The following is a 20,072-nucleotide window of genomic DNA, read 5'->3' as shown; positions in this document are numbered from 1 at the left end:
CTCAGGGGCCGGCCCTTGTGGGTCACCAGCAGCTTGACAGGATGGCCCTAATGCTGACCGACAGCAGCAGCCATTTGAGCCTCAGGATTCCGACTGTTTCTGTCACGGCAGGGCCACTGGGGCTGCCTTGGTGGCACTGACTTCTTACCAACCTATTTACACTTGTCGGTATGCAGGTAATTGGCTCATCAATTGAGGCACACATTTCTAAAACAAGTTATGAAATAGAAAACCTTAAGAAACATTATGTTTCCAATTATTATGGCATAATATGACTATGCCCATTTTAGTTTATATGCAAAAAAGGGTGAGGAAGTTACCTGACAGTCCAATCTTTAAAATGCTGCTGCTGGAAACGGTGCTGCACCCCGGTTCTCTCCAGGACGATGGAGAGGATCTAGAGGGCCCTCAGGACAGAAACAGTGCTGCTCCCCGGTTCTCTCCAGGATGACGGAGAGGTTCCAGGACGACGGAGAGGTTCTAGAGGGCCTGCAGGACAGAAACGGAGCTGCTCCCCGGCTCTCTCCAGGACGACGGAGAGGTTCTAGAGGGCCCGCAGGACAGAAACGGAGCTGCTCCCCGGCTCTCTCCAGGACGACGGAGAGGTTCTAGAGGGCCCGCAGGACAGAAACGGTGCTGCTCCCCGGCTCTCTCCAGGACGACGGAGAGGTTCTAGAGGGCCCTCAGGACAGAAACGGAGCTGCTCCCCGGCTCTCTCCAGGACGATGGAGAGGTTCTAGAGGGCCCGCAGGACAGAAACGGTGCTGCTCCCCGGCTCTCTCCAGGACGATGGAGAGGTTCTACCGAGCCCTCAGGACAGAAATGGTGCTGCTCCCCGGCTCTCTCCAGGACGACGGAGAGGTTCTACAGGGCCCACAGGACAGAAACGGAGCTGCTCCCCGGTTCTCTCCAGGAGGATGGAGAGGTTCTAGAGGGCCCACAGGACAGAAACAGTGCTGCTCCCCGGCTCTCTCCAGGACGATGGAGAGGTTCTACCGAGCCCTCAGGACAGAAACGGTGCTGCTCCCCGGCTCTCTCCAGGACGACAGAGAGGTTCTACAGGGCCCACAGGACAGCTCGAGTCACGCATGGCCGTTGTACTCGGGGTGGCCAGTGTGACCAAGGGCCTCACTTGTTCCTGTTATTTAATTCTTATCAATCCTAAGTTTTGTAGACACCTGAGCCTAGTGGACCTCGCAGGCCTGAGTCTCGAGCTATCAAGACAGCTAATAGCCTGTCTGAGCCTGAGAGCCGCCCCCACACCACTGGGCCCCTCTGCTTGTGCCTGTCTTCATATGGTCCGAAGCAGAGATTCATTTCTGCCGGTTATTATGATTTTTTTTTTTTTTTGAGACAGAGTCATGCTCTGTTGCCTGCGCTGGAGTGCGGTGTTGTGATCACAGCTCACTGCAGCCTTGACCTCCTGGGCTCAAGCAATCCTCCCACCTCAGCCTCCTGAGCAGCTGGGACTACAGGCATGAGCCACCACAACCAGCTAAAGTTTTATATTTTTAGTAGAGATGAGGTAGCACTGTGTTGCCCAGGCTGGTCTCAAACTCCTGAATGGAAGGGATCCTCCTGCCTCAGCTCCCAAAGTGCTGGGATTACAGGCATGAGCCAACGTGCCCAATCCAGTTTGGTTACTTTTAAGAGATACAACTTTTTAGAGAAGTTTTAGGTTCCCAGGAAAATTGAGAGGAAGGTCCAGAGAGTTCTCATATACTCCCTGCCCCTACAGAGAGCCTCCAGCACTATCCCCTATCCCCCGCCAGAGTGGAATGCTTGTTACAACTGAGGACCCAACACTGAGGTACTGTCCCTAACTACAGCCCACGGTGTGCGTGTCGGCTCGCTCTGGGTGCTGTGCCTTCTATGGGTTTGGATAAGCGTGTAAAGACATGCATGCACCATTATCAAGGAATTTCGTGGCCCTAAAACTCACCTGTGCTCCACCTATCATCCTTCCCTCCCGCAAACCCCTGGCAACCACTGATCTTGTTACTGTCTCTACAGTTCTGTTTTCTAGAATGTCATGTGGTTGGAATCGCACCGTGTGCATGCAGCCTTTTCAGGTTGGCTTCTCTTGCTCCGTAAGATGCATCTAAGGCTCCTCCATGTCTTCTCACAGCTTGGCAGCTCCTTTCTTCCGAGCACTGACTGTCCATTGTCTGAGTGCGCCCGGTTTACCCATCCATTCGCCTCCTGAGGGCATCACGGCTGCTTCTCGGTTCTGGTGATTACGAATAAAGCTGCTGTCGACACCCATGTGTGCAGGTATTGAGTGGACATTAAGTTTTCAACTCATTTGGATAAATATGCCGGGCATGGCCGCGGACCCAGGAATTGCTCAGCTTTGAAGAAGCCACCAAACTGCCTTCCCACAGGGTCGCCCCACGCCCTCCTCAGCATCTCTGGTCTGTGCCCACGCGGCCGCCCCACGCCCTCCTCAGCATCCCCCGTCTGTGTCCACGCAACCACACCACGGTCTCCTCAGCATTTCCCGTCTGTGCCCACGTGGCCGCCCCACGCCCTCCTCAGCATCTCCCGTCTGTGTCCACGTGGCCGCCCCACAACCTCCTCAGCATTTCCCGTCTGTGTCCACGCGGCCACCCCACAACCTCCTCAGCATTTCCCGTCTGTGTCCACGCGGCCACCCCACAACCTCCTCAGCATTTCCCGTCTGTGCCCACGCGGCCGCCTCACGCCCTCCTCAGCATCTCCCGTCTGTGTCCACGCAACCACACCACGGTCTCCTCAGCATTTCCCGTCTGTGTCCACGCAGCCGCCCCACAACCTCCTCAGCATCTCCCGTCTGTGTCCACGCGGCCGCCCCACAACCTCCTCAGCATTTCCCGTCTGTGTCCACGCGGCTGCCCCACAACCTCCTCAGCATTTCCCGTCTGTGTCCACGCAACCGCCCCACGGTCTCCTCAGCATTTCCCGTCTATGCCCACGCAACCGCCCCACGGCCTCCTCAGCATCTCCGGTCTGTGTCCACGCGGCCGCCCCACGGCCTCCTCAGCATCTCCCGTCTGTGTCCACGCGGCTGCCCCACGGCCTCCTCAGCATCTCCCGTCTGTGCTCTGGATTTTGGCTCTTCTAATTCGAAGTTAGTTTTAAGTGATCTTTTCTTAATGAACAAAAGGGTACGAAGAAAGTATCTAAGTTTAGTTTAAAACGTAGTCACCCTCTGTCTGGGGTGGGGAGTGGCCTCTGGGGGTGACTAGCACTGGTTGTGTGATGGCCCTACATACTTGCGAATACACTAAAGGCCACTGAGCTTTACAATTTGAATAGGTAAATGGTACTAAGATATGAATTATATCTTAATAAAGCTATAAACAAAAAAACTTAATCTCTCATTTTAAATAAACTATGTATATAAAAACACGAGGAGCCCAGGTTTGTCAGGGGAAAAACTGCTAATGTTTGAAACTTATCCATGCAGACACTATCACTTACATTAACGGCATTTAAAAGTTTGCTTCAAGGGGAAAAAAAAGAAGACTACTTCTAAAATACTGGAAGAATATTCACTAAAATTTTAACAGTACCAATCTCCCAGAGGTGAAATATTTTCTTTTTCATGACTTGTCTATATTTTAGTTTTTATTCTACAGTTAACATGCATTATAATTTTTTTAATTACCCAATTTAGATTATAAACTGTAAATCATTTGTAATACCCAAAATGTAGCTTCACTCAATATCCACTGAATTAACAACAAACAGAAACCATGATACGCCCGTCACGGCGCGGCACGTCTCCCATCCTGCTGTGTTATTCTGAAGCCCCTGGACAAGTCTACACGAGAAATGCTAAGTACAGAGTCGTGGATGAGAGAACGGCTTCTGGAGTCAGAGAGCTGGGTTCAAACTTCGCTTACTGGCCACGAGACCCCATCCCTCGTCTATAGAAAGGAAGCACAGAATGGAAAGAATCCCTCCCTCGGGCACGTTGCAATGAGTAGGAAAGGCCGTGTGGTGCGTACAAAGCCATTTAACGTGAGGACTAAGACGGAGGACCCAGCGTACCTCTTCACAAAGACACTGAAGAGAAGACGACAAATACAATACGCATAAAGCAAAAGAAGATGCAGGGAACACGTCAATGTTGTTTTCTTTAGGGAAATATTTATTCCACAAGCTACCAAGACCTGGTAGCTCTGGCCCCAGCACCCTGAGTAGGAAAGAACTGGCAGCCAGCCCTGGAGAAGCAGGCCACTCATTCCCGGGCTGCCTTCCCTCGTGGGCAGACAGCGCTCTGACTGTTCCAAGTCCATAAAGAACTTTTAAAGACATGCAATGATGAACACACTGAGAACAAGATTAAAGTAATACTCATTTTTTAAGTTAAGAGATAAAAGCTAAGCATTGTTTATCCTGGGGCTTTGAAGAGCATATTTGATTCTAATATGAAGGTTTAACTCAGGATACGATTTTCTCTTATTTCGAATGAAGGCTGCTTATTTTTTAACTCTATTGTTTAAAGAAAAGTCCTTTAAAAAGCACCAGGCTGCAAACAGCTTCGTCCACAAGAGGCTATTCATAACCACTTCTTGGCTCTGGGTGTCACTGTGGTTTGTAGCTGCTTGTGCTGAAGGAGGCCTCAGCAGAAACAGTCCATCCCCAGAAACAGTCCATCCCTCAGAAACAGTCCATCCCTCAGAAACAATCCATCCCCAGAAACAGTCCATCCCCAGAAACAGTCCATCCAGCAGAAACAGTCCATCCCCCAGAAACAGTCCATCCCCAGAAACAGTCCATCCCCCAGAAACAGTCCATCCCCCAGAAACAGTCCATCCCCCGAAACAGTCCATCCCCTAGAAACAGTCCATCCCCTAGAAACAGTCCATCCCCAGAAACAGCCCATCCCCAGAAACAGCCCATCCCCAGAGACAGTCTACTCCCCAGCAACAGTCCATCCCCCAGAAACAGTCCATCCCCAGAAACAGCCCATCCCCCAGAAAGAGTCCATCCCCAGAAACAGTCCATCCCCAGAAACAGTCCATCCCCCAGAAACAGTCCATCCCCAGAAACAGTCCATCCCCAGAAACAGCCCATCCCCCAGAAAGAGTCCACCCCCAGAAAGAGTCCATCCCCAGAAAGAGTCCATCCCCAGAAACAATCCATCCCTCAGAAACAATCCATCCCCAGAAACAGTCCATCCCCAGAAACAGTCCATCCAGCAGAAACAGTCCATCCCCCAGAAACAGTCCATCCCCAATAACAGTCCTTCCCCCAGAAACAGTCCATCCCCCAGAAACAGTCCATCCCCTGAAACAGTCCATCCCCTAGAAACAGTCCATCCCCAGAAACAGTCCATCCCCAGAGACAGCCCATCCCCAGAGACAGTCTACTCCCCAGCAACAGTCCATCCCCCAGAAACAGTCCATCCCCCAGAAACAGTCCATCCCCTAGAAACAGTCCATCCCCAGAAACAGCCCATCCCCCAGAAAGAGTCCACCCCCAGAAAGAGTCCATCCCCAGAAACAGTCCATCCCCCAGAAACAGTCCATCCCCAGAAACAGTCCATCTCCCAGAAACAGTCCATCCCTCAGAAACAATCCATCCCCAGAAACAGTCCATCCCCAGAAACAGTCCATCCACCAGAAACAGTCCATCCCCCAGAAACAGTCCACCCCCAGAAACAGTCCACCCCCCAGAAACAGTCCATCCCCAGAAACAGTCCACCCCCCAGAAACAGTCCATCCCCCAGAAACAGTCCATCCCCAGAAACAGTCCAACCCCCGAAACAGTCCATCCCCCGAAACAGTCCATCCCCTAGAAACAGTCCATCCCCAGAAACAGCCCATCCCCAGAAACAGCCCATCCCCAGAGACAGTCTACTCCCCAGCAACAGTCCATCCCCCAGAAACAGTCCATCCCCCAGAAACAGTCCATCCCCTAGAAACAGCCCATCCCCAGAAACAGCCCATCCCCCAGAAAGAGTCCACCCCCAGAAAGAGTCCATCCCCAGAAACAGTCCATCCCCCCGAAACAGTCCATCCCCAGAAACAGTCCATCCCCCAGAAACAGTCCATCCCCAGAAACAGTCCATCCCCCAGAAACAGTCCATCCCCAGAAACAGCCCATCCCCCAGAAACAGCCCATCCCCCAGAAACAGTCCATCCCCAGAAAGAGTCCATCCCCAGAAAGAGTCCATCCCCAGAAACAATCCATCCCCCAGAAACAGTCCATCCCCAGAAACAGTCCATCCCCCAGAAACAGTCCATCCCCCAGAAACAGTCCATCCCCAGAAACAGTCCATCCCCCAGAAACAGTCCATCCCCCAGAAACAGTCCATCCCCTAGAAACAATGCTGCCCCCAGAGACGATGCCAGTGTGGGTGCTGGCATCTGTCTGAGCTCATTACGGAAGTTACCAGGTATTTGGTAAATGATTTTTTGTGAACCAACATTAACATGCCAATTGTACTGATTTCTTTTGCCCGAACATAATTTGCATTGGAATTTTGCTACTAATTAGAGAAAGGCTTTAGCTGGCAGTGTGACTGTTTTGCATTCTGAGAAATCCCAGATCATCTTCTGAATGGATTTGCTAAGTGCTTACCAGCTAGGTCTAAGTACTTTAGAGATGCTAACTTGTCAAATCCTACCCAAACTTATGAGAGGGGTTCTGTTTGTTCCAGGAATGATGGAAACTGAAGGCTGCTTAGGTCACCAGATCACACACCTCAGAGTCAACATTTAAATCCCAGAAGCTGGGCAGTAGAGCCTGAAATCTTTCCTGGTGCACAAGCTGCCTCACAAACACCACTTCACCTTGTGATGACTTGACTTGCTGCCAAGGACATTTATGGAGAAGGCACAGGGACCTGATAAAGGTGAGGAATGGGCATGGACTAAGGAATGATTCCACTGGAACACATAATAGCACCCCTGCCAGGAGGCCCCGAGGGCAGCCACTGAGAAGGACACTTATGAAGCCTGGAAAATGCTCACAAATAAAAATGTTAAAGCCAGTATAAAAATATACACTCAAAATGTTAAAAATCAGGCCACATGTGGTGGCTCCCGCCTGTAATCCCATCACTTCGGGAGGCCAAGGTAGGCAGATCACTTGAGGTCAGGAGTTCAAGACCAGCCTGGCCAACGTGGTGAAACACTGTCTCTACTAAAAATACAAAAATTAGTTGGGCGTGGTGGCAGGTGTCTATAATCCCAGCTACTTAGGAGGCTGAGGCAGGAGAATCCTTGAACCCAGGAAGCAGAGGTTGCAGTGAGCCAAGCTCACACTGCTTCACTCCAGCCTGGGCAAGAGAGCCAGACTCTGTCTCAGAAAAAAAGTTAAAAATTTATATTCAATGACTACGACTATGTAGAAAAGAAACATGGGGAAAAAAACCGGAGAAGTGATGATCTAAGGTACCAGCACCAACCGTGTCCGAGCGCAGGGAAGAACTGAGGTCGCAGTAATCTCCTGCCGCATCCTGATCTTCAGGGGCACTTTTCAGTGCACAGTTTACTTAATAATGGGGGAAATTACAATTAAAGTACCACAGAATCCTCAGAAAAGACACCAGGCCATTATCCCTATTTCTATTTGTCATAAGAGTTATTGGCTAGAAACTTACCTAAGTTTACGAGCCACAGCACTGTCATTAAACGGTGGCTTTCTGAATCAAAGTCCAAGATCACGTGGCCTGTCAGCAAGGACAGGGGCCTCGCTCCCCGCCCCACAGAGGCCTCGCTCCCCACCCGACAGGGGCCTCGCTCCCCACCCGACAGGGGCCTCGCTCCCCACCCCACAGAGTGCCTCACTCCCCACCCCACAGAGACCTCACTCCCCACAGAGACCTCACTCCCCACAGAGACCTCACTCCCCACCCCACAGAGACCTCACTCCCCACAGAGACCTCACTCCCCACCCCACAGAGACCTCACTCCCCACCCCACAGAGACCTCACTCCCCACAGAGACCTCACTCCCACCCCACAGAGACCTCACTCCCACCCCACAGAGACCTCACTCCCACCCCACAGAGACCTCACTCCCACCCCACAGAGACCTCACTCCCCACAGAGACCTCACTCCCCACCCCACAGAGACCTCACTCCCACCCCAGAGACCTCACTCCCCACCCCACAGAGACCTCACTCCCCACAGAGACCTCACTCCCCACAGAGACCTCACTCCCCACCCCACAGAGACCTCACTCCCCACAGAGACCTCACTCCCACCCCACAGAGACCTCACTCCCCACAGAGACCTCACTCCCCACCCCACAGAGACCTCACTCCCCACCCCACAGAGACCTCACTCCCCACAGAGACCTCACTCCCACCCCACAGAGACCTCACTCCCACCCCACAGAGACCTCACTCCCCACCCCACAGAGACCTCACTCCCACCCCACAGAGACCTCACTCCCCACAGAGACCTCACTCCCCACCCCACAGAGACCTCACTCCCACCCCAGAGACCTCACTCCCCACCCCACAGAGACCTCACTCCCCACAGAGACCTCACTCCCCACCCCACAGAGACCTCACTCCCACCCCAGAGACCTCACTCCCCACCCCACAGAGACCTCACTCCCCACAGAGACCTCACTCCCCACAGAGACCTCACTCCCACCCCACAGAGACCTCACTCCCCACAGAGACCTCACTCCCCACAGAGACCTCACTCCCCGCCCCACAGAGACCTCACTCCCCACCCCACAGAGACCTCACTCCCACCCCACAGAGACCTCACTCCCCACAGAGACCTCACTCCCACCCCACAGAGACCTCACTCCCACCCCACAGAGACCTCACTCCCACCCCAGAGACCTCACTCCCCACAGAGACCTCACTCCCCGCCCCACAGAGACCTCACTCCCCACCCCACAGAGACCTCACTCCCACCCCACAGAGACCTCACTCCCCACCCCACAGAGACCTCACTCCCACCCCAGAGACCTCACTCCCCACCCCACAGAGACCTCACTCCCCACAGAGACCTCACTCCCACCCCACAGAGACCTCACTCCCACCCCAGAGACCTCACTCCCCACAGAGACCTCACTCCCCGCCCCACAGAGACCTCACTCCCACCCCACAGAGACCTCACTCCCCACCCCACAGAGACCTCACTCCCACCCCACAGAGACCTCACTCCCCACAGAGACCTCACTCCCCGCCCCACAGAGACCTCACTCCCCACAGAGACCTCACTCCCCACCCCACAGAGACCTCACTCCCCACCCCACAGAGACCTCACTCCCCACAGAGACCTCACTCCCCGCCCCACAGAGACCTCACTCCCCACAGAGACCTCACTCCCACCCCACAGAGACCTCACTCCCCACCCCACAGAGACCTCGCTCCCCACCCCACAGAGACCTCACTCCCACCCCACAGAGACCTCACTCCCCACAGAGACCTCACTCCCCACCCCACAGAGACCTCACTCCCCGCCCCACAGAGACCTCACTCCCCGCCCCACAGAGACCTCACTCCCCACAGAGACCTCACTCCCCACAGAGACCTCACTCCCCACCCCACAGAGACCTCACTCCCCACAGAGACCTCACTCCCACCCCACAGAGACCTCACTCCCCACAGAGACCTCACTCCCCACAGAGACCTCACTCCCCGCCCCACAGAGACCTCACTCCCACCCCACAGAGACCTCACTCCCCACCCCACAGAGACCTCACTCCCACCCCACAGAGACCTCACTCCCCACAGAGACCTCACTCCCCACCCGACAGAGACCTCACTCCCCACAGAGACCTCACTCCCACCCCACAGAGACCTCACTCCCCACAGAGACCTCACTCCCACCCCACAGAGACCTCACTCCCCACAGAGACCTCACTCCCCACAGAGACCTCACTCCCCACCCCACAGAGACCTCACTCCCCACCCGACAGAGACCTCACTCCCCACAGAGACCTCACTCCCACCCCACAGAGACCTCACTCCCCACCCCACAGAGACCTCACTCCCCGCCCCACAGAGACCTCACTCCCCGCCCCACAGAGACCTCACTCCCACCCCACAGAGACCTCACTCCCCACCCCACAGAGACCTCACTCCCCGCCCCACAGAGACCTCACTCCCCGCCCCACAGAGACCTCACTCCCCGCCCCACAGAGACCTCACTCCCCACAGAGACCTCACTCCCCACAGAGACCTCACTCCCCACCCCACAGAGACCTCACTCCCCACAGAGACCTCACTCCCACCCCACAGAGACCTCACTCCCCACAGAGACCTCACTCCCCACAGAGACCTCACTCCCCGCCCCACAGAGACCTCACTCCCACCCCACAGAGACCTCACTCCCCACCCCACAGAGACCTCACTCCCACCCCACAGAGACCTCACTCCCCACAGAGACCTCACTCCCCACCCGACAGAGACCTCACTCCCCACAGAGACCTCACTCCCACCCCACAGAGACCTCACTCCCCACCCCACAGAGACCTCACTCCCACCCCACAGAGACCTCACTCCCCACAGAGACCTCACTCCCCACAGAGACCTCACTCCCCGACAGAGACCTCACTCCCCACAGAGACCTCACTCCCACCCCACAGAGACCTCACTCCCCACCCCACAGAGACCTCACTCCCCGCCCCACAGAGACCTCACTCCCACCCCACAGAGACCTCACTCCCCACAGAGACCTCACTCCCCACAGAGACCTCACTCCCCGCCCCACAGAGACCTCACTCCCCACCCCACAGAGACCTCACTCCCCACAGAGACCTCACTCCCACCCCACAGAGACCTCACTCCCCACAGAGACCTCACTCCCCACAGAGACCTCACTCCCCGCCCCACAGAGACCTCACTCCCCACCCCACAGAGACCTCACTCCCCACAGAGACCTCACTCCCCACAGAGACCTCACTCCCCGCCCCACAGAGACCTCACTCCCCACCCCACAGAGACCTCACTCCCCACCCCACAGAGACCTCACTCCCCGCCCCACAGAGACCTCACTCCCACCCCAGAGACCTCACTCCCCACAGAGACCTCACTCCCACCCCACAGAGACCTCACTCCCCACAGAGACCTCACTCCCACCCCACAGAGACCTCACTCCCCACAGAGACCTCACTCCCCGCCCCACAGAGACCTCACTCCCCACCCCACAGAGACCTCACTCCCCACAGAGACCTCACTCCCCACAGAGACCTCACTCCCCGCCCCACAGAGACCTCACTCCCCACCCCACAGAGACCTCACTCCCCACCCCACAGAGACCTCACTCCCCGCCCCACAGAGACCTCACTCCCACCCCAGAGACCTCACTCCCCACAGAGACCTCACTCCCACCCCACAGAGACCTCACTCCCCACAGAGACCTCACTCCCACCCCACAGAGACCTCACTCCCCACAGAGACCTCACTCCCACCCCACAGAGACCTCACTCCCACCCCAGAGACCTCACTCCCCACCCCACAGAAACCTCACTCCCACCCCACAGAGACCTCACTCCCCACCCCACAGAGACCTCACTCCCCACAGAGACCTCACTCCCCACCCCACAGAGACCTCACTCCCACCCCACAGAGACCTCACTCCCCACCCCACAGAGACCTCACTCCCACCCCAGAGACCTCACTCCCACCCCAGAGACCTCACTCCCCACCCCACAGAGACCTCACTCCCACCCCACAGAGACCTCACTCCCACCCCACAGAGACCTCACTCCCACCCCACAGAGACCTCACTCCCCACAGAGACCTCACTCCCCACCCCACAGAGACCTCACTCCCCACCCCACAGAGACCTCACTCCCCACCCCACAGAGACCTCACTCCCCACCCCACAGAGACCTCACTCCCCACAGAGACCTCGCTCCCCACCCGACAGAGGGCTAGGGCGGCTCCTCAGCACCTCCAAGGCTCCTGGGCTCCTGCCAGGGTCTCCCGAGGACACCCTCCTGGGTGAAATGTTAACAGTGGCAAACTGTGGAGATTTCCACATTCCTGCAGCCTGGAGTTAGCAACAAGCCCTGAGGCTGGATCCAGTGGGCCTTGGCCCAAGGGCGGCCTGGCCAGTCCAGCTGCACCAGAGGGCATGGGCCTGTCATACTCTGGGCCGAGATCTGGGCAGAGGGAGGGGCTGTGCAGCCCCAGGACAGGTGCGACCTGCTGCAGGGAGCAACACCAGCTGCTGGTAACCCTGGGCACCCCGAGTCCTGCCTCCATCAGAGGCCATGTCTCTAATTAGGACAACTACCAAGGTGGAGTGCTGTGGGGCCAGGGACCTTTCAGAGAGCCAGTCTGGTCGTGAAGACCGTGGGTGGGTGGGCATTTCGTCCAATCCAGGTGGTGGCACCGCTGGGCAGAGAGCCAGTTCTGGTCGTGAAGACTGTGGTTGGGCATTTCATCCAATCCAGGTGGTAGTACCGCTGGACAGAGCTCCTCAGGGTGCCAGGCACTAGCCAGGACTGATGACGACGTCAGCAAATGCCGGAGACACATTTAATGACAAAACGGGGTTTCCGCCTTCTTTGAAACAGTGGGCAAAACAGGGGAAAGGCAGCATCCATCCGCCGTGGGATTCTGAACGGGCCCGACGTCCTCCACATTCCTGGGCACTTACCTGCAGGGACAACTTCCCGGCCTTTCTTTTATTTTTAACTTTCCCCAACAACCGTACCTGTCTCCTGGGCATGTCAAAGCACCGTATTAATGGTTTCCCGTCTTTGCGTGTGGGAAGGAGGGGAGGTAACAGAAAAGCACACAAGATCTGGTGCCCACGCCTTCAAACAGAAAACTATCCGAGACAACCACTCATTTCCATGAAATGCCAAAAAGAAAGCAGGGAGGTGGGAGGGGCCCTTGCAGGGATGGTCACCCAAAGAGGGCCCCCGGAGGATGAGGCCACAGGATGACACCCACTGCCCTGCTTTGCCGGGGCCTCATCTCATTTGATAGGAATGAAAAACAATAAAAGATTTTGCTCTCTGCCTCATTTTCCACTTTTATTTTTCAGACAGGGTCTCACTCCCACCACCCAGGCTGGAGTTCAGTGGCACAATCTCGGCTCACTGCAGCCTCAACTTCCCGTGCTCAAGTGAACCTGCCACCTCAGCCTCATGAGTAGCTGGGACTACAGGCATGCACCATTATGCACAACTAATTATTATTATCTTATTCTTTTTGCAGAGATGGGGTCTCACTATGTTGCCCAAGCTGGTCTCAAACTCCTGGGCTCAAGTGATTCACCCACCTTAGTTTCCCAAAGTGCTGGCGTAACAGGTGTGAGCTATGGTGCCTGGCCTCATCTTCAATTAAAACGACCTAGTCTGGCAGAGCCTGAATGCCAGCAATCCACAAGTGAGTGAAGCTGGGGTGACAATGAGCACCATGGCAAGGAGACCAGCCGACGTCACCCCCAGAAGGGAAGCAGTGGGGCCGTGGCCTCGGGTTCCCGGTACCGGGTCTCATACCCCGTGGTCTTTCGGCTCTGGAGAACTCCAAGAGCTGGACTTCCAGGCCTGGTTCCCCAGCGCAGACCCCCAGCAGCAGGAGTGGGGGTCCCTTCTGGCCCCTGCAGTGTCACAGGCTGTTTCTGGGGTGGCCACTGCTCACCCCTGGATTCTCTCACCTCTGTCATCTGCCAGGCCTGGTGACCCCTGGATTCTCGCGTCTCTGTCATCTACCAGGCCCCAGAGACCCCTGAATTCTCCTGTCTCTGTCGTCTACCAGGCCCCGGTGACCCCTGGATTCTCGTGTCTGTCGTCCACCAGGCCCCGGTGACCCCTGGATTCTCCTGTCTGTCGTCTACCAGGCCCCAGAGACCCCTGGATTCTCCTGTCTGTCATCTACCAGGCCCTGGTGACTGACTTGCTTATGAACAGCCTGACTTCCAGGCTGCCTCTTTTCTGCTCCAGCTACAACCTCTGAGGGCCCAGAGTGTCCATGTAGTTGGGAGGGCACAGACAACTAAATCCTGGCATCTCCCAAGACCCACACCCGCAGTGCCAAGGGGCCTGGAGCCCACACAGTTAATTCCCCGACCTCCACAGCTTCATCGCCCCCCAGATCTGCAACGGACACCAGGCCCATGTGCACCATGTGGTCGGGCAGGCCCCGGGAGAACAGAGGCCAGGTCTCCAGGCCCTGCAGACGACCTGCCATAGAAACGTCGGTCAGTGTCCACCTTCTCCACTGGCTGGAGCGCGAGCCGGCAACCCTGGCATAGTCTTTTTGGCCATAATTTAACTCGGGTGAGGGGACGATGAAGAGAAATCTTATACCGCAGCCCTCCCTTATGGAGCCTATGGGTAGAGAGGACGCGCTTGTCCCTGAGCGGCCGTGTAGAGGAGGGAAGCAGAAAAGGAAACTGGGCGAGCGCTCGCCACGGCCAAGCTGTGCTCTAAGCCTGAGCAGGGCCTTTAACACTGGAAGGCTTCAACCCGTAACCGCCCTCCTGGGCCTTTAACACTGGGAGGCTCCATCCCGTAACCAGCCTCCTGGGCCTTTAACGATGGAAGGCTCCATCCCGTAACCACCCTCCTGGGCCTTTAACACTGGGAGGCTCCATCCTGTAACCAGCCTCCTGGGCCTTTAACGATGGAAGGCTCCATCCCGTAACCACCCTCCTGGGCCTTTAACGATGGGAGGCTCCATCCCGTAACCAGCCTCCTGGGCCTTTAACGATGGAAGGCTCCATCCCGTAACCACCCTCCTGGGCCTTTAACGATGGGAGGCTCCATCCCGTAACCACCCTCCTGGGCCTTTAACGATGGAAGGCTCCATCCCGTAACCACCCTCCTGGGCCTTTAACACTGGGAGGCTCCATCCCGTAACCAGCCTCCTGGGCCTTTAACACTGGAAGGCTCCATCCCATAACCACCCTCCTGGGCCTTTAACACTGGGAGGCTCCATCCCGTAACCAGCCTCCCGCTCCGTGTCTGACCGCGTCGGGCTGAGGGGAACCTGAAGGGAGTTTCAGACGCGGACGGCAGGTCCCCTCGAGCAACACAGCAGCACCTGTGAGGAACGCGAGAGGCTCATCCAGGACGCCCCCATCAAAAGGCAGGGGTGGGGGCGCCCGGGTCACGTCGGAACCTTCTCTTTCTCCCGAGAAGCTCTCACTCCACCCCATATCCCAGTGACGAGCAATTCAGTGGTTCCAAAAGTACCCTGTCCTTGATGAGAGCGGCAGCGCGCCCTGACCCACAGGGCCACCTGCCGAGTGCTGTTACCTGCAGGAGCGGGACGCGGGGGCTCTCGCTGGTCCATGCTGCAGCTGCAGACGCCTCTCTCGGCTCTGTTACGGGAAGGAGCTCCTGCAAGGAGAGACACTGCTTGTCACCGTTCAGGTGGATAAACACTCACTCAATAGATGCAGGGCTGTCGACAGAGAACCCCACACAAAGGAGAAACTAACTGTCATTATGATCCATGATTAGAAGACTCACCACCTATTCGTCGTGAATACGTGTAAATCTCCCTTGAAACAACATTCGAGAGCAAAACAAAAGAGACTTCTCAGGGTTGGAGTGACTTCACCTTGAACTGTAGCCAGAAGTTTATTTTGTAACTTGGATTCGCTGGCCAGGCCCTCCCAACCTGACACTGGCTTCAACTCCTTGCTGAATTTCCCACCGTATTCTAAAGGGAGAAATCAACATGTAAACCAGACGTGTTACTTCCAGACTCAGCTGGGATCAGGTGCGGCGCTGGCGGCCCTCTCCACTCCTTCGGGTAAACACGTGGCTAACCTCTCGGGGCGAGGCTGGGTCCCAGCCTGCCTGCTGTTGTGATTCTTGTCTATGCTTGGTGTTTCCCTCCCTGCTCTGAGGACATGAGTTTGAGTGTGAGCTGGATGCCAGCCGAGTCCTGGGAAGGCCAGTTCCTGGTGACTCATGTTAAGACCACAACACACAGGCCTGGCTCCCACCAGAAACATCCAGGGGAAATAAGCTGTCCTCGGGGAACTCTCTGGCTGCCTCGGCTCCAGCACCAGGGACTAGGCACCAGCCCCAGGCCCCGGCTGCATCAGGAAAAGCACACGCGGCCACAGGGGCCATGGTCCCTGAGTGTCACCCACAGGCCAGCTCCTCCGAGGCCAGGCGGGCCCACACCCAGGGTGGTCACTGGCCTCATGTGCTCTTCAATGAGGGGAATGCGAGGGGATGGCAGGGTGCCAAGAGCTCCAGGCTCTGCCTACCACACGCCCAGAACGCTACCAGGCCAGCGAATTCTCTTACCCCAGTGCACAGAGCTGGCCGCTGGCTCTGGCTCTCTCAGAAGCAGACAGACACTGCTTTCCCATGAGGCTGGCAGTGGGATCCTGCCCCCAACCTCAGATGTGGCACCTCCTGCATTCCCAGCCCAGTGCCCGCCCTTCCACCCTCCTGCGTTCCCAGCCCTGAACCTGTTCTCCCTCCATCCCCCAGACTCGCTCACGTGCCATAAGGCCACATGCCACCACCCCCGCCCCATCCCCAGCACCTGGCCTTATGGTTCGGCGCCTTGCAGACTCAGTTCCTTGGTTTCAGGTCATTTCACCAACAACGTGCACAAGTAGCTCAACATGCACTGCTGAGAAAAGAGCAGAACTTCTGTCTGAGGGACAGGAGCCCTTTCACATCATCAGGCCCCGAGACTGTGCAGACGAGTCGCAGCCACACCCTGCTCCCAGCTCTGTGCTCCCAGGGAGCCCCGTGCTCACTCAACGCAGCCTGCAGTGGCCCCCAGTGGCTGGGAAGAGCCTGGTGATGCCGCGCTGGACCCCGTCACATGCCCTGCAGCTTAAGAATGCACAGTAATCACTAATCAATAAACCAATGGTTTCCATAAACTCATGAGAATTCCTGACAAACAGCTGTCAGCCTCCCTGACCCCCTTTCTGCTTTCCAAAATCCCCCTGGAGACGCTGCTCATCAGTGTGCTTTCAGGGCAGCCTGGATCCAGGCTCCTGGGCTGCAGGCCTCACACGCGGCCAAATAATCCTCTACATAGAGTATTTTCACCCTAGCTTTTTCCTTTTAGGTCCACCTCGCCAGCACAACTCCGAGACGTGCGGACTGTTATTATTTTTCAACGGAGAAACCACCAGTTGGGAGACTTGAGACACTCACCCGAGGCTACAGCTGAGGGCGGCTGGCTGACACGAGCACCCCGAGCTGGCCTGGGCCCCGACGGAGGGTGGCTGACGCGAGCACCCCGAGCCCGGGCCTGGGCCCCAACGGCACATCTCTGCCCTTCCACCCACCGGCCGGGAGACGGGCAAGTGAGGTCATCACTCCACCTGGAATATGTGGGAGTCACGGGATCCACATCGGGTGCCCATGCAGGAGAGCTCTCTGTGCAACGAGACAGGGTCCAAGTGCCGGCCAGTTCACCCGTGAGGCGGGAGGTGCCCACCCTCTGCACCCCAGCAGTGATTCCATGGGACGACAAAGGACATCATCCTTTGAGGGAAAGCTGTCATTCCCAAGGTAAGGTCAGACAGACATGCTTGGACCACAATGGTGAATGGAGAGAATGATGCTCATGGAAGGAATCCTCAGAGACAAGTGCAGCAAACACGCCAGACGGTCCCCACGCCAGACGGTCCCCACGCCAGACGGTCCCCACGCCAGACGGTGCCCACGCCAGACGGTGCCCACGCCGGACGGTCCCCACGCCAGACGGTGCCCATGCCAGACGGTGCCCACGCCAGACGGCATCCACGCCAGACAGCCCCCACACCGGACAGCATCCACACCGGACGGCTTCCACGCTGGACGGTCCGCACACCAGATGGCATCAATGCTTCCGACAATCGGATCCCACAGGCAGAGAGGACCACACTGGCTCTGGGACCCTGACAAAACCTAAAATGACCGTTCAGCCTCAGTCAACAAATATTCAGCCAACACCAACTGTGCTGAAGAGCGCGCCGGCTCTCTGAAGGAGCGAACACGTGGGGTCTGGAGCGGACTGCGCCGGCGTGCACACAGCAGCAGGGCCGGACGCGGACTGTCGCCCTGAGTGCAGAGGGAAGGATGGCTTCTCCCCAGGCCGAGCGGGCACGGGGTGGCTGTGGGAAGGAGAGGATGCCTTCATTCGTCAGCCTGGCCGGGATGACGCGGCGGCCTCAGAGCCAGATGGAAGAAGAGTACGTTCCACAGCTACAGCATCTCCCAACAAAGAAAATTAACAATGCTCCAACACAGCTACGAATCCTCAAGAGTTTAGGTTGATATCTTTCTCTGGGACGCTGGCACCAGGGCCAACGCCATCTCACACATCAGGATCGCTGGAGATGGAGTCCAGGCCCGTTAGAGAAAGGGAGGGCAGCAGGCACCCCCCGGCACCCCCAGTGGGTCCCAGCCCAACGTCTGTTCCTTCCACAGTGCACCAGGACCTCGGGGAACAGGACAGACAAAGATGCGTCCATCATACGAAGAAGAGGCAATGAATAAATGCCCTGAACTCTGCAGGGGAGACAATGAACGAACACCTTTGAACTCCGCAGTCCTCAGGGGGGACGGAGGAGGAAACCGTACCTAGAGCACCTGGGAGAGTGAGAAGCGGCATCCCCACGACCACGACTCCTCACCACCTTCACTCACGGTGAGGCACGTGGTATTCCTCAGGTCCTCAGAAGAAACTGAGCTCACAGATTCACCTGCCCAACATTAGTAATGCTGAGGAGCCAGGCGTCCTCAGGCTTCAGAGAAAACCAGCGCTCTCCCCTCGTGACCCACGCTCCGTTAGCAAAGGCGGTGAGCAAGTGGCAGGGTCAGACGCACACCCTTCCCCCTTCCTGCCCTGGATAAGACCAGCCGTCCGCCTGCCGCGTCTGTTCAACAACGAACACCACACTAGCACGCTCTACCTGACAGCCACACGGCTTTCTGTGTCTGCAGAGAATTCTTTTCCTTAAGCCCTGTTGTTTACTCTCCATTTTTTTAACCACACTGTGTAAATCTCATTCATGCTATTTGTTTCTCTACTAAAATGCATAAAAATGAGTCAAATTGATTTCTCATTTTTCCACTGATAATCTTAGGACCAACGGAAAGACGAACAAGCCTGGGCATTACTCCTTTTTATGCCTGGCCCTTTTTAAGGGTGACAGCTCACCCTTCACCCAGCAGCTACCACGGCGTCTGCCTGGATCAGCTCTGCAAGTCTGCAGGGCAGCCCTGTGCAGAAAGCACGTCCCCACCCCGCCTGAGGCTCGGCGCAGCCCAGCAGCCCCTGGCTCTACAGCTGGGAAGCGACTGTCAGACTCTGGCCCAGGTGTTGCCCTACCACCGGCATCCTGACACATACACAAGTGTCAGGTACACTGCAAACTCCAAAAATTTCCTTCCAAATTAGTGTCTCTTAAAAACTGCATTCCTAAGAAGGAAAATTTCTAGGAGGCTGTGTTAGTCCGCTTTCACGCTGCTGATAAAGACATACCTGAGACTGGGAACAAAAAGTTTTAATTGGACTTACAGATCCACATGGCTGGGGAGGCCTCAGAATCATGGTGGGAGGTGAGAGGCACTTCTTACATGGCGGTGGCAAGAAAAAATGAGGAAGACGCAAAAGTGGAAACCCCTGATAAACCCATCAGATCTCATGGCCGTATTCACTATCAGGAGAATGGCACAGGAAAGACCAGCTCCGAGGATTTGGTTACCTCCCCCTGGGTCCCCACCACAACACGTGGGAATTCTGGGAGATACAATTCAAGTTGAGATTTGGTTGGGGACACAGCCAAACCACATCAGGGGCTGACACAGAAACCACGCCTTTGTTTCTGGACTCAGAGCTGCCTATGCACCCTACACAGCCCATGGCAGCACGCACTCCTCCCCCCACAGCCTGCTCCCCGACACGGCAGCACGCACTCCTCCCCCCACAGCCTGCTCCCCCACACGGCAGCACGCACTCCTCCCCCCACAGCCTGCTCCCCCCACAGCCTGCTCCCCCCACAGCCTGCTCCCCCCACAGCCTGCTCCCCCCACAGCCTGCTCCCCCACACGGCAGCACGCACTCCTCCCCCCACAGCCTGCTCCCCCACACGGCAGCACGCACTCCTCCCCCTACAGCCTGCTCCCCCCACAGCCTGCTCCCCCCACAGCCTGCTCCCCCACACGGCAGCACG

The 20,072-nt window shown here is 56.6% G+C and overlaps 1 protein-coding gene across 21 annotated transcripts in view; it reads right to left on the bottom strand.

Moving 5' to 3' along the window:
• The window catches only part of ARHGEF10 (Rho guanine nucleotide exchange factor 10), a 145,152-nt gene that overhangs the window by 112,624 nt on the left and 12,456 nt on the right, over window positions 1-20,072 (bottom strand). For 9 of the 21 annotated variants that reach the window (XR_013397029.1, XM_077942905.1, XM_077942909.1 and 6 more), the window contains exon 2: window positions 15,184-15,267. The exons of 2 other annotated variants lie outside the window; for them this stretch is intronic. Coding sequence is in view for 15 of the 19 variants with exons in the window: in XM_077942905.1 (XP_077799031.1) it covers window positions 15,184-15,220 (37 nt within the window). In the remaining 4 variants the exon portion in view is untranslated. Of the gene's footprint in view, window positions 1-320; window positions 490-15,183; window positions 15,268-15,399; window positions 15,593-16,435; window positions 16,620-20,072 lie in introns of those variants that run through there. 10 more of the 21 variants (XM_077942906.1, XM_077942912.1, XM_077942916.1 and 7 more) reach the window with 4 other exon arrangements.

Source organism: Macaca mulatta, chromosome 8 (assembly GCF_049350105.2).
Source record: "Macaca mulatta isolate MMU2019108-1 chromosome 8, T2T-MMU8v2.0, whole genome shotgun sequence".
NCBI classification, from domain to species: domain Eukaryota; kingdom Metazoa; phylum Chordata; class Mammalia; order Primates; family Cercopithecidae; genus Macaca; species Macaca mulatta.
The sequence above is the reverse complement of the archived record's forward strand: the minus strand, read 5'-3'. Positions and strand labels throughout refer to the sequence as shown.